Source organism: Pollachius pollachius, assembly GCF_949987615.1.
Source record: "Pollachius pollachius genome assembly, chromosome: 12".
NCBI lineage: Eukaryota > Metazoa > Chordata > Actinopteri > Gadiformes > Gadidae > Pollachius > Pollachius pollachius.
In genome coordinates, this window is record NC_136945.1 from 15,290,803 (window position 1) to 15,303,302 (window position 12,500).

General features: G+C 47.2%; 1 protein-coding gene across 1 annotated transcript in view; it reads left to right on the top strand.

The window, feature by feature from the left end:
- Positions 1-12,500, top strand: part of cacna2d2a (calcium channel, voltage-dependent, alpha 2/delta subunit 2a) — a gene marked incomplete at its 5' end in the record, with an annotated part of 130,186 nt that overhangs the window by 81,668 nt on the left and 36,018 nt on the right. The window contains 2 exons of the mRNA XM_079747311.1: positions 73-117; positions 4,009-4,147. Of these exons, the coding sequence (XP_079603437.1) occupies positions 73-117; positions 4,009-4,147 (184 nt within the window). The remainder of the gene's footprint in view (positions 1-72; positions 118-4,008; positions 4,148-12,500) is intronic.

A 12,500-nucleotide genomic window follows, 5' to 3' on the forward strand; every position in this document is an offset into this window, starting at 1 on the left:
GCGTGGATATGCAGTGGCCGCTGCTATATCTTCTCTCATCGCCTGTCTTTCCACTTTTTCTTCTCTGCGCAGGAGAGTGACATTTCATACTACGATTCCAAAGCGGATTCGGACTATGTGAGTACAGTACGGTCTTGCCCCCGCCCCCCAAAACCTCCCCCCACCCCCCAGCATAGTTTACCCCCAAACCCAACCCTACCTCGGTCCCAGTCACCCGCCCCCCCGCCCTGCACTCCCCCGCCCCTTCTCCCCCCCCAGACTGCCCATCCACCCACCCGGCTCCCTGGCTGCACCCATCCTCCCTCAGCGGTGACGTCCCCCCGGTCACGGGCCCCTGGGCTGTCGGTGCTGGTTAGCTAGGTGACGCTACGTACGGTGAGTCGGTTTGACAGAGCCCCCCCCCCCCCCCCCCCCCCCCCCCCCCCCAACACACACACATACACGCGGTCCCACCACACACACACAGAGAGACACATCCCCAGTCCCCTCCCGCCCCCACCCGTCTAAAGTTGAACTGCTATGTGCAGACTTTAATCCCTGCTGGACAGGAGTGAAACCGGAAGCCCCGACAGCGTCCACGGCTGTCAGCCCTGACGGCCCCGCGGACAGACAGCTCTCCGACAGCGCGTCATGCCATCCCCTCATGCCCCCCCGGCCGGACGCCCATCTCCGCTCATGACCTGTCATTCATATTGAATCAGCGCGATATGAATGACGTCTAAAGGGGTGGCCACTGACCAGTAGACCCAGGCTTCGTACCCACCCACGCCATCCCCCCCCCAACAGACCAAAACGAAGCAGAACCGGGGCCTGATATTTATTCGGCCACACTGTCCCATCAGCTCATCCCTCCCCGGGCCTCCTAGGTGCAGCGTACGGTGCATTCTCGTTACTCGTCTGCGGGGGCTCTGGGGAAGGGGATAGGTCAGAGTCGCAGGGATCCCTCCCGCTGATGGATTCGTCTCCGGATGTGAGGTGCGGCGGATCCCTTAGATCGGCCCCCTTACGCGGCACACAGCGGGGCGGAGGAGAGCGAGCGGGCAGGCAGGAGGCAGCGCCAACCGCGCCATAAATCACAGTGTGATTTTCTCTCTGTGTGCACGCCACGCCCGTGATTAATGACACAGCGCTTTAGGGGCTGTCAGCACATCTAATTGGAGGACATCGGTCATCATTAACATGGCACACTGAGGCTCAGCCCCCCGTTGACACACCCCCACCTCCTGACCCACGCATTGTCACCCCCCAAACCCCCCCCCCCCCCGTACAAGAACGATCTCATGAAAGCCCTAGAGGTCGCGTAGAGGTCACCACAGTCGCAGGGCTGGCAGACTCTGTCCTGTATTCCAGTCATGGTTCATGCTCTGATAGAGAGACCTCTCTCCGCACCCAGCACAAAGCCTTAGGCGTGCGGGATGTATGATAAGAATGCCCGGTTTAGGAGCAACAGGTAAGTCACTGGTGCGTTGTCTTTCCCTCAAACCTTCCCTGTCCTGCTCTGTGTACTAAGCTCTTTACCTGGCTCCTCTCCCTGTTCTGGTGCCCTTGGGGAAAGCACCATCCAATCGGCATTGTGTTTGGCTGCATAATTAGATGAGGCGTAGATTGTAGGATATATTAAGCGCATCTGCACACACAAATTCTACTAAAAGATTAAAGTTAAACTGGTGCCTAATTCCAAAAGCAGACAATAGCTAATGAAGTGAATAGTGTCTGCTCTGTGTTATTTCAGTTGCCTGCATTGTTAATTATTTTCATCTGAATGTATTTATTTTAGCTAGAGACATGATATATAATGAACTATGATGTTTATTTTTACTTGTATATTTGTCGTTATGACTCATTCTATTATGACTCATAGGATATGCCTCTCTTGAAACATGTTTTATTTAATTCCTATGTGTTTTATGTCAGTTGCACTGTATTTGGTTTCTGCAATGTGGTTTCTGTCGCTTCCGTAAGTATCTGTCTGTCTGTCTGTCTGTCTGTCTCTATCACTGCTTGGTTTTCTCATTCATTTGCCTTTTGGTTATCCCTGATTTGGTAAAGGGGGGATGCGAAAGTCTGTGAAATGTCATTTCTGGCCTCTTCAACCTTTAATTAAACTTGGAGAATAGGAGATACAATTAACAAATGAGGTAATGGATCAAGCAACACAGGTGGTAGATGGCTGGAGAAAACGAACCAATCAGTCTTTCCTGTGTGGATTTATTTAGCTCCTAATTAGAAGCTGCCTTGGTTAATTATGATTGGGCCCTTCTGAAGAAGGAGGGAAAAAAATGGCTGCCTGACTAGAATTACTGTCAAGCACAGCGATAAACAAACGCCTCCACACTCCCTTCATATGCAGGATATGCTAGCCAATCAAATTCCCCATTGTTAATAGGCAAGCACACCTAACCCAATTTAGTTAACTGTAACCTCAGGAATTTCGGGGCCAATCATGGCCAATGTGCTGATTAAATAATGAACGCAGTTTTCTGAAGTCTCTCCAAGGTAAGGGCCTGTGTACACAAATATTTAGCAATCTTAAATTCTTCTTAGGTTGATTAATAAAGTCTAAGGCTTAACCTAGTTTAAAACTGGATAAATGCCTTTTGATGATCACAAATATCCACTTGGGTTATTTAAATTACAGTATTCCACACTTTTGATGGGATGTTAATATGTTAAATATATACTACAAACACTTGGTTTGTAATATATATGGAGGCTGCAATATAGATTCCTGTTTCTAACGCCTATCGGTAATACATTCTCAAAGGAGAATTCTAACATCATCTTTGATGTGATGCCTAAAGCAATATACAATTACATTTTCTAGACGTCTCTAACAAAGTGTTTTAAGTGCTAGATGAGATATGAAATAGATTACATTCCCCGGTTATTTTAACTGTATTGTGTCTTATCTTGACTTTCAACAGGACAGGAACAGATCGCATGTCCCAACAACAGCTTGTAATTACATTTTAATTGTCAATTAAAGAAGGGCCATCAATCAATTTATCCAGTGGGCATGGGGCACTTTAATTTTGGCAAAATACTAACAAACAGTTTTTTATCATGTCAAATATAATTAACCCGTGCTGTTGTGTTAATATTATGGGTGTGTTTTGGAGCTGCACAGATGTAACAATCCTAAAAGTCAAACTCCAGAGTCCAGATCCCAGGAACTATTTTCCTGTTCATCCTATAGAATGCGGAACATGGCGAAAATGTTTCCTTCATTAAGGACATGACTTTACAACCTTGACTAACCTTCAGCAATCATCAGATAGGTTTCACATATGCTCAGTTGATGGCCAGCATTTTCAGTGGCTTAATTTTACCGTACAATTGCAAAAAGTGTGTGTCTGGTTAGCAAAGTACCAAAAACGTTTTACAGCCCTTTTTGCAAGTGCGTACACATCTTGTTGTGCACCCTGGGGAGTTAAATGAGCTGATAAGAGAATTAGTGTGAAAGCCAGGCCAGCGGCTGTTGTTCAATCAAGGTGCCATGTATTTATTTCCAGACGAAAATATTGTAGCTCTATGAATACTTGATTAAGAAGAAATCCGTCATTTTGAGTTGAGTCTCTTAGCCGCTTAGCTTTTAATAAGTTAGCTTTAAATGTTTGGTTTGCTTTACGTTCTACCTTTCGTTCACATTAGAATATACATGTTACAGAGCCCCCTGTAGATCATGAGAAAGTCAGTTTTAGGTGACACAAAGCAACTGTGTGTGTGAGTGTGTGTGTGTGTGAGTGTGTGTGTGTGTGTGTGTGTGTGTGTGTGTGTGTGTGTGTGTGTGTGTGTGTGTGTGTGTGTGTGTGTGTGTGTGTGTGCGTGTGTGCGTGTGTGTTTGTGTGAGTGTGAGAGCTACACAATCTACGTACCATTGCTACTAATGTCTTCTGTCAAGTCCCGTGTTGGAATGAAAACATAATGCAGTCCCCCCTGACTATCCTAATTGTGTACTCACCCCAATGTGTGGTATGTGTGCGTGCGTGCGTGCGCGTGTGTGTGCAGACCGAGGATGGCGAGGAGGAGAACCTGTTGGAGAATCCGTTCTCCTTGGAACTAGAGTTTGTGGACGACCCCAACTTCAAGAACAAGGTCAACTACTCCTCCAGCGCTGTGCAGATCCCAACCGACATCTACAAGGGCTGTGAGTACAAACCCGCCGGCGGAAAAACCTTCCCATTGATGTTCCTCTTCGTTCTTCCTCCTCTACCTCTCTTTCACACCCTCCGCTGCGCCCCCCCAAAGTACCCGGAAGCCCCCGGTGCATCTTTAACCACAATGTTTAAACACAGAGCCCCTGGGTGCTTTCCACTTGGCTCTCCACTGCTTCCAGTGTGGGTTTTATTTTATTATGATCGCCTCCCAGCTCCTTCACAATCCTCCAACACTTGTGTAGTGTAATAACCTTGGGTTCCCCTGGTGGACCCGTGTAGTATTTGGCTCCGGGTTGGTTTTCTCTCGTCCCTACCGGCTCCAGACCCCCCCCCCCCCGCGTTGCCATGCCTGCCAAACGGGACAGAACTGAGCACGTGTCTCTCCAGGGGGGGCCCCAATCGTTTCCGCTCGTCGTTTTCCCTCCTCAGTGATGCACTTTGAATCTGTTGATCATCCTCTGACTGGCTCCTTACTTAGATCAGAGCATCCGCTTACACTTTGCTCTCTCTCCCCCTCCATTCTCCCCCCCTCTCTCTCTCGCTATCGCTCTCCCCCCCCTCTCTCTCACCGCCCCTCTCTAACTTTCGCTCTCTCTCACTCTCTCTCTCTCTCTCTCTTTCTCTCTCTCTCTCTCTCTCTCTCTCTCTCTCTCTCTCTCTCTCTCTCTCTCTCTCTCTCTCTCTCTCTATCTGTCTCTTTATTCTGCCCGTAAACAGCACCTGTCTTCTCACAGACTCCCATGCTGGGTCACCTTTCTCTCTCTCGCTCTCTCTCTCTCACTCTCTCTCTCTCTCTCTCTCTCTCTCTCTCTCTCTCTCTCTCTCTCTCTCTCTCTCTTTCTCTCTGTGAGGCTGCTGCTCACTCACAATAGAGCAATCACTCTTGCTCATTGTTCCTGAAGCCATGTTTTTGTGGTAGCAGGCTCTGAATCCCCTGTCTGAGGAAATGACTGAGGGAATGAAAGGGGCTTTTTTTTGTGCGAAGCCCAGGGGACTCTGGGGAGTCAGATACAATGCATGGAAGGCTTTGTATGTTGTACAAAAGCACATATAACATTCTTTTTTGGCATCATTCTGTCTGCTGCTGTTACGTGTTTGGCATTACACCTCAAAATATATGTTTATTGATATTCATATTCTGTAAGTATTTACATTCTGAAATTCTCAACCTTAGATGTTTAATGTTAACTCCTACCTGACACAGATAATAACATTGGTAATATCACAAAGTGCTTCGTACATCAAAACGCGTTTGGCTTTTGCTGAACTGCTATATGCTATTATTTATCTAGGGAGGGAGAGAGAGAGGGGGAGAGAAAGAGGGCGAGAGAAAGGAGGAGAGGGAGGTAAAAGGTAAACAGGCCAGAAGAACAGACGTCTGATTCTTGTCAGATTCGATCAGGGAATTATAAAGTGCTAATGACGTTCATTAGCTCAGCAACCCCTTCAGTGTATTCCTTTGATTTGCGTACAAGGCTAATGCAGTGATTGGGAACACAGGGCGGTTATCAGCCAAGGCATGGAGAATTCATTCAATTAGCAAAAACATTTTTTTTACCAAACTAATAAACTGGGCGTTCTGAAGAAGACGGGGTCCTTTCTTTTACAAAATTGTATTGCCACCTTTAATGACATCGAGGTTAAGTGGAGGAATGGACTGAAAGACTGGGATGCATTGACATACTGAGATAGAAGGAGAGAGGGAGGGAGGGAGAGATGGCGAGAAGAAAGAGGGAAGGAGAGAGAGAGACACGTTAATAATAGAAACCATTTAAACCAAACTTTCTTTCAGTCTTTTTTTTTTATTGTGATCCTGTTCGGTGGCTAAATGAGGCGGCGTGCGTGTGCGTCCTGGTTTGATTTGTCTGCTAGGGACCGTGTCCATTTATTGAGACCGAGAGTGTTCCCTGAGCGCCTTAATGAACCATTTTATGAATCATTATCCCGCCGCTGAATCCCGCTGCCAGGACGGCAAACTTTCTAATTAGCTCAGGTCAAACATTCACACAGTTTTTCTTCTAATTATCATTGCTTATTATGGGATGGACACCGTCGCCACGGCCACATAGGGAATAAATTGACGTGGGTGGTGCGTCTCGGGCTGGTTCAATTCCCCTGGTAAATGTTTTGGAAACGATGACGAAGGAAGGGGGAATGATTGTGGAGGAATAGGCCTGAGGAATATAATCGTCCAAAATAATCACAGGGAGCCTGAAGAACCCTATTCTTAGGGGGGAAGGAGAGAGGGGGGGCATTTAGTAGGTTCATTTGAATGTGGTAATTGGGTCAGGTGTGCTCCTGTAAATAGAAGATACTAAGCCAGGGTGAGTAATTTTGCAGCCGCATGTGTTACGTGTGACACGTGTGACGTGCACGCTCTGCACGGGCACGACTGACACGTGCACGCCTGACACGTGCACGCTCTGTGCGGGCACGCCTGACACGTGCCCACCGGTGAGTCACACCTTCCACAGTTGTTGTTTTTGTTCCCATCATGCAGGGGTTATCCATAACGTACTGCCGCCATTCAACGGGGGACAAAAGGCAGCCGTGTCCCCCACCTTTACAGAAAGAGGGGAAAAAGGGACATTTAATAGATAAAGGCCATAGGACTTGTTTCCATTAGTATTGTGTGGTTTTGAATGGAGTGTAAATCCCCCTGTATGCTAAGCCCTTTCCTGTGGCAGGCCGGTCTTGCTGTCATCTGGCTTTTGTGGACAGACATAGCGAGAACCGCGGCTATGAGAGTTGACTGTTGTGACTGGAGTGATTAAGTGTGTGTGTGTGTCTGTGTGTGTGTATGTGTGTGAAGATGAAAGAGTGCATGGTGTGAAGCTTTGGTGGATTGTATGGGGGGGGGGATAAATCCCTCGCCACAACCACCAGGAGTTCCTGCTCATCCGTTACGCCCCCCCCCCCGCTTCGGTGTGAGGGGGGGGGGGGGGGGGGGGTAAGAGGAAGTCATCAACCATACACCCCCCTACAATACGTGTGATCCCTGGCCCCCATGTCTGGGGCCACTATTGCCATGTGGTCGCTGGGCCCGGCGGTCTGGCAGACCCCCCTGTGGGACCCTCCAGGGAACAGTCATCCAGCCAGCCCCGTCAGTCTTAGTTTGCCTGAGTCTGTCTTGCCGTTTGTTTGTTCTTGTGTCTGTGTGTGAGTGTGTGTGTGTGTGTGTGTGTGTGCATGGCTGTGTGCGCTTGCTTGTGTGTGTGCGTGAGGTCTGAGTTGGACACAAATGAAAAGCTGTAGGAATTTGAACAGGGCACAGAGGACCAAATGAATAAAAGTAGGGCTCCTGTAGATAGTGTTTATTTTCTAGCAGCACTTGGAGCACTCTGTCCGGCTTTGGTAACGGTCTGGGGAAAAGCTCCAATGTCTAGCCACAACAATCAAGTGGCTTTCTGTTAAATGGATACAATTTCTATTCACTCCAAGGCAATTTGAAATTAGAACTGATTAAATGAATGAGTACTTGGCTGACTAATCTCTTAGCTGTTGGAATCAATTTGTGTATGTGTATGTGTTTGTGTGTGGGGGGTTGTGTGTATTTGTGTGTGTGTGTGTGTGTGTGTGTGTGTGTGTGTGTTTGTGTGTGTGTGTGTGTGTGTGTGTGTGTGTAGGGGGGGAGGACCTCCACAAACACCCTTTAAAGCCTAACTCTTTAATCTTGCCACTCACCCCTGGTGCCTCAAGTGTGTGTCACCCTGTCAGCCAACCTCAATCCAGGCTCCGGATCAACCCGGCACCCTTCAAAATCAAAAGATTTACGAGCGGGAAAGAAAAGCGAAAGCGATTTAGCGAGGAGAAGAAAGACAACGCCTGAAAAGAGATAGAGAGAGAGAAGGCGAAAGTTGTGGGGGTGTGGTAAGAAGTGGATTTAAAATTAGTTTCCAGACCCCAGGAGAACAGAGAGACAGTTTTAAAACTGCGAGGGCTGTAATTCTGCCGTTCTCCTCGAATTGACAGGTTCCGTCTCCCCCTCTCTCTCTCCTCCCCGCGCCCCCACCCTCATAGTGTGTGCCCGCTGAAGGGGCACTATCGTTTACCCACACACTAATTAGAGCAGGGAGGACAGAGAGCTACTTCACTCCCCAGCAAGCCCGCAAATTACATTTCATCTATTTGTTATTTACTGCATCGCTTTAATTAAAAGACGAAGAAGACGATGGAGAAGGAGCTCCATGAATGACGAGAGAGGCGTCGTCCGCTCTCTGTGTTATTCCAAATTATTGTTGCTCTTCTGGGTTTGGATGAATCAACATATTCCAGTGGCAGTGTTTAATAACTAACGGTATACTAACAGCCAAAAATATGAACAAAAAGAGTAACACAACATTGGTTTTTAAACTCGCACAGCAAATATTCATTTTTCATTTATGTGTTGCCTATACCCCTGTTATGATTGCAATTGTTTCCTCAGAGAAATTAGCAATTTACAAAAGTAAACCATGAATGATTGTAACAGACCAGCGATTGCTGAGCAGCACAGCTGTTTTTATTTCCTAACATTTACCCAGTGTCTCAAAGAGCCAATTTTCCCTGCTCAGAGTTAGTTCAGTTTCCAGAAAGTTCTTACATTTGTGAGGGGCTGTCTTTTTCTACTGTTTCATCTGGGGAATAAAAGCTTCAAAAACAGCTCCAGTCAGCTCATACCATAATGAATGGGACAAAAGGTAGGAGGAAAGAGAGGCATAGACAGAGAGAGAGACGACGCAGAACCTAATGATACAGACTAAAAATAGGAATAGCTTGTTTAGCATTAAGGTGTACCTTGACTTCCTTCTGTATTACTTTGTGTTATTCAGCCACTGTTAACCATGGCCACTCCCATCTCTCTTCAAATGATTGGAAGATTAATTTGGGTTGATTGTAACATTACTGATACCATTACCATGTAACATTACAATAACCATAGTATTGTAAATGAAACCACCATAACAAGATTCTGTCGTCCATCTTAAAGCTCCACGACCAGAGCTGTGCTAAAACATGGTAAATCTTTGAGTTGCGTTTCAAAGATGAAGAAAGCTTAGAGCTTAGAGAGGATTTCAAGACGGATGCCACATACGCTGGTTTATGACTTGCAAACAATAAATACAGTGCAAATGTAAACATTAGCTTTGCATTAACTAGCAGTGTAGGACTTCTTGTTGTTTTTCATTGTCACAGTAGAATGATTGCGCTTGTCTCAAAATACAATTGCGTTCGGCTCTTCTCGAAACTCGTGTTCGTTCTCCGATATTATGAATTTGAAATGCAGAATCCGTTTTAAATGCTCAGTGTTGATGTGAAATATTTTACTTTTAATGTAAATATTCAACATAATTGTATATTCTTCTCAGGTCACCATCACCTAAATATTTAAAGTTTATTTAAATCGACCGGTTCCCTTGGTGTATCCATAACTGTTGAAAACCACCTTGATAGCATTTTAAATTACTTTTTCTGCCTTTGCCCTCTGGAAGTTAGTCTTACACACTTCTGCCCTCTGAAAGTTTGGGGAAAAAGCTTTTAAGTTTCTCTGTCAGTGTCAAGATGTGTCGTCTTTTTAACACCAAAGCGCTTCTCTCGGCCGCCCCTTTTCTCAGAAAGGATCAGTGAGAGCTTTGTGAAGATGTCAATGATAATGGTTGTAAGTCTTCAAAGTAGGGGCCGAGCCACATAATAGCATTAGCGCCATTAGACGTAATGGAGTGCTTTTGATGGGCTGCAGGTGTCCTTCTGTTAAATAGCACAGGGCTCCTTAGCCCTTTTGCCAGCGTCCCAGGTCAACGTAACACCAGGCTAATACCGGGACATAATGTACAATTTAGATTTGATGGCTCTTTATCTCCGGGGTACTGGTTTGGCTAGTCTCTGTGTTTCCAAGGTAGTCCTCCCTGGGGGTCAGGACCAGGGTGTGTGTGTGTGGGGAGGTGTGGGGGTGCTTCATGGTGGGTGCGGGCAAGGGGCGGGGACGGGATGGAGGCATGGGGATGGACAGAGGAGGGGCAGCGTTGAGGAACGGTTTTGTGCGGCCGTGCGTCATAAATCCCGCCCATAATTGTTTTGCTGCCTGGTGGTGTGGCGTAGGGGCCAGACCCAGGGTGCTCCAGGACGTGCTGGGTCTGCTGTTGGGGTGATGCATTACCTGTTAAAGATATCAGCGAGTGGGGCCCCAGTTTACTGTGAAAGATGAGGCCGCCATGACACCCGGGGGGGCCCTGTCCGCTTCCCTGACTACCCCACCTACCCCTCACTCTCTCTCCCCCCTTCCATCCCTGCCTCCCCCCCCCTCTCCCCATCTCCCTCCCTCCCCTGCCCCCGCGGGTAAATATTTATTTTTATCAACTGTCCATAGAAGTCATGGCGTCTCCTTACAGAATAAATCAAAGAGAATTAGTTTGCTTGTGGTCCCTTATCTACAGTGTGGCCGTATTTCTACAGAGATAACCTGCAGATCTGTGTGTGTGTGTGTGTGTGCGTGCGCGCGCGCGCGCGTGTGTGTGTGTGTGTGTGTGTGTGTGTGTGTGTGTGTGTGTGTGTGTGTGTGTGTGTGTGTGCCTGGTGCTGACAGTAGAGGTGGTTTGCATCTACATATCGGCCAGTGTTTACTGATGGCTTCTATACAAGGACCACCTCTATACCCTTGGTTCAAAGGCATATGTACCACACACACACACACACACACACACACACACACACACACACACACACACACACACACACACACACACACACACACACACACACACACACACACACACACACCCACACACACACACACACACACACACAATAATACAAAACATGCATAAACCTAAACCCAGATATGGTCCTGGCTCACCTTCCTTAAACCAGGGGTAATGGTTACCTCCGCATCCCGTTAGAGAAGCATCCATCCCGCAGGAGGCTGTGTCTCCCTGGCCTTGCCGTTATCACCACCGAGCCAGCCAACACGTTGAGATAAGAGCAGCGATAGCAGCTCCGCGGCGCCCCCAGCAGCCCAGCGCAACAGGGCTGGCGCTAAAAGGATCATTCTTATTTTTACACATTATCAGATCAAGCTTGAGCCATGCAGGTCTAGTGCAGGGCCCAGGTGAATTTGGAGGAAAAAAACGAAAACGCTTAGTTTGTGGCTTGCAATAATCAGACATGCAAACTCACACACCAAAAAAAAGACATTTTATTTTGTTGTTTCAATTGTTATAAATAGAGAGATTAAGCCTGGTTAGATTACATCAGATAGCAAATCATTGGACGCATCATTTTATTGTGAGTGCCACTTTTAAGAAACAACTATCTTTCAGTTGATAAAGTCTTCAGTCCGGGTGGCACCACAACGTGCATTTGATCCATTTTAACCGTTTCCATGACTCGACAATAATCCTAAACGCAATGTGTCAAAACCCAGCTCTGAACAGACCACATTTTCAGCATCATGTCACGTGTCAGGGCCGTGTTTCCCCGGGAACACCGTGAAGAGTATCGGGGAAGGGCTGACGAGCACCACCAGCGTTTAGCTACGGAGTAAGCAAAGTAATTAAATCGTGAGCCGCACATATTGTTTCACCAGCTTACACCGTCTGAGCCTTGATCCCGGCCCCGCCTGGCTCCGCTCCAGGGCCCTCCAGCCGGGCCCCTTGAGAAGGACGCAGAGCGGGGGAGAGCCCAGCCTCCTCCTCCGACGCCGCTGTGATGCTCCTCCTCATCATCACCCAACTCCTGGAAGAGGAGGGTGTCGTCCTCGTGGTGATGGAATAGCAGACGTTTTTTTCATTCAGAGGACGAGGGAACACATTAACACGATTTTGTTTGTTTGTAGACCTTGTAGACAGCATTTGTTGTCACGCCTTTGAGCCAGAAGATATTCCTGATGCCAGACAGCTTTCACTTTCGTTACACAGCCAGGCCATTAAATGTGAGCTACGGAATAAGAATGAATCCACATTTTATCATATTTTACAAAAGAAATTCTTCTCCATAGAGAGAATGAATCCATGAATGTCAAAGCAAAGAAGTGGATATTTCTGAATAACACAATAGAACATAAACCCCAAAAAAGCCTCTATCGTTGATCGTCTATGACGGTGTCTTTAACGATTGAAGTGTTTGTGTCTCTAATGGTGATTTTACATCAGGGATTTGGCATTCATCTCTCTGTAAAAGCAGCCCCTACTTCTTGTAAATGTCTTTGTTGCTCTCTTTATCTATATTCTACCCTGCTGCTCTCTCCTTCTCCCCCCCCCCCCCCCCCCCCCCCCCCACTCCTCTATTTTGTTTATATGTATGAATTTTGAGAAAAACATGTTGCGGCGCTCCCGTTGGTGACAGAAGCAATTTGGCTCTCATATCCTA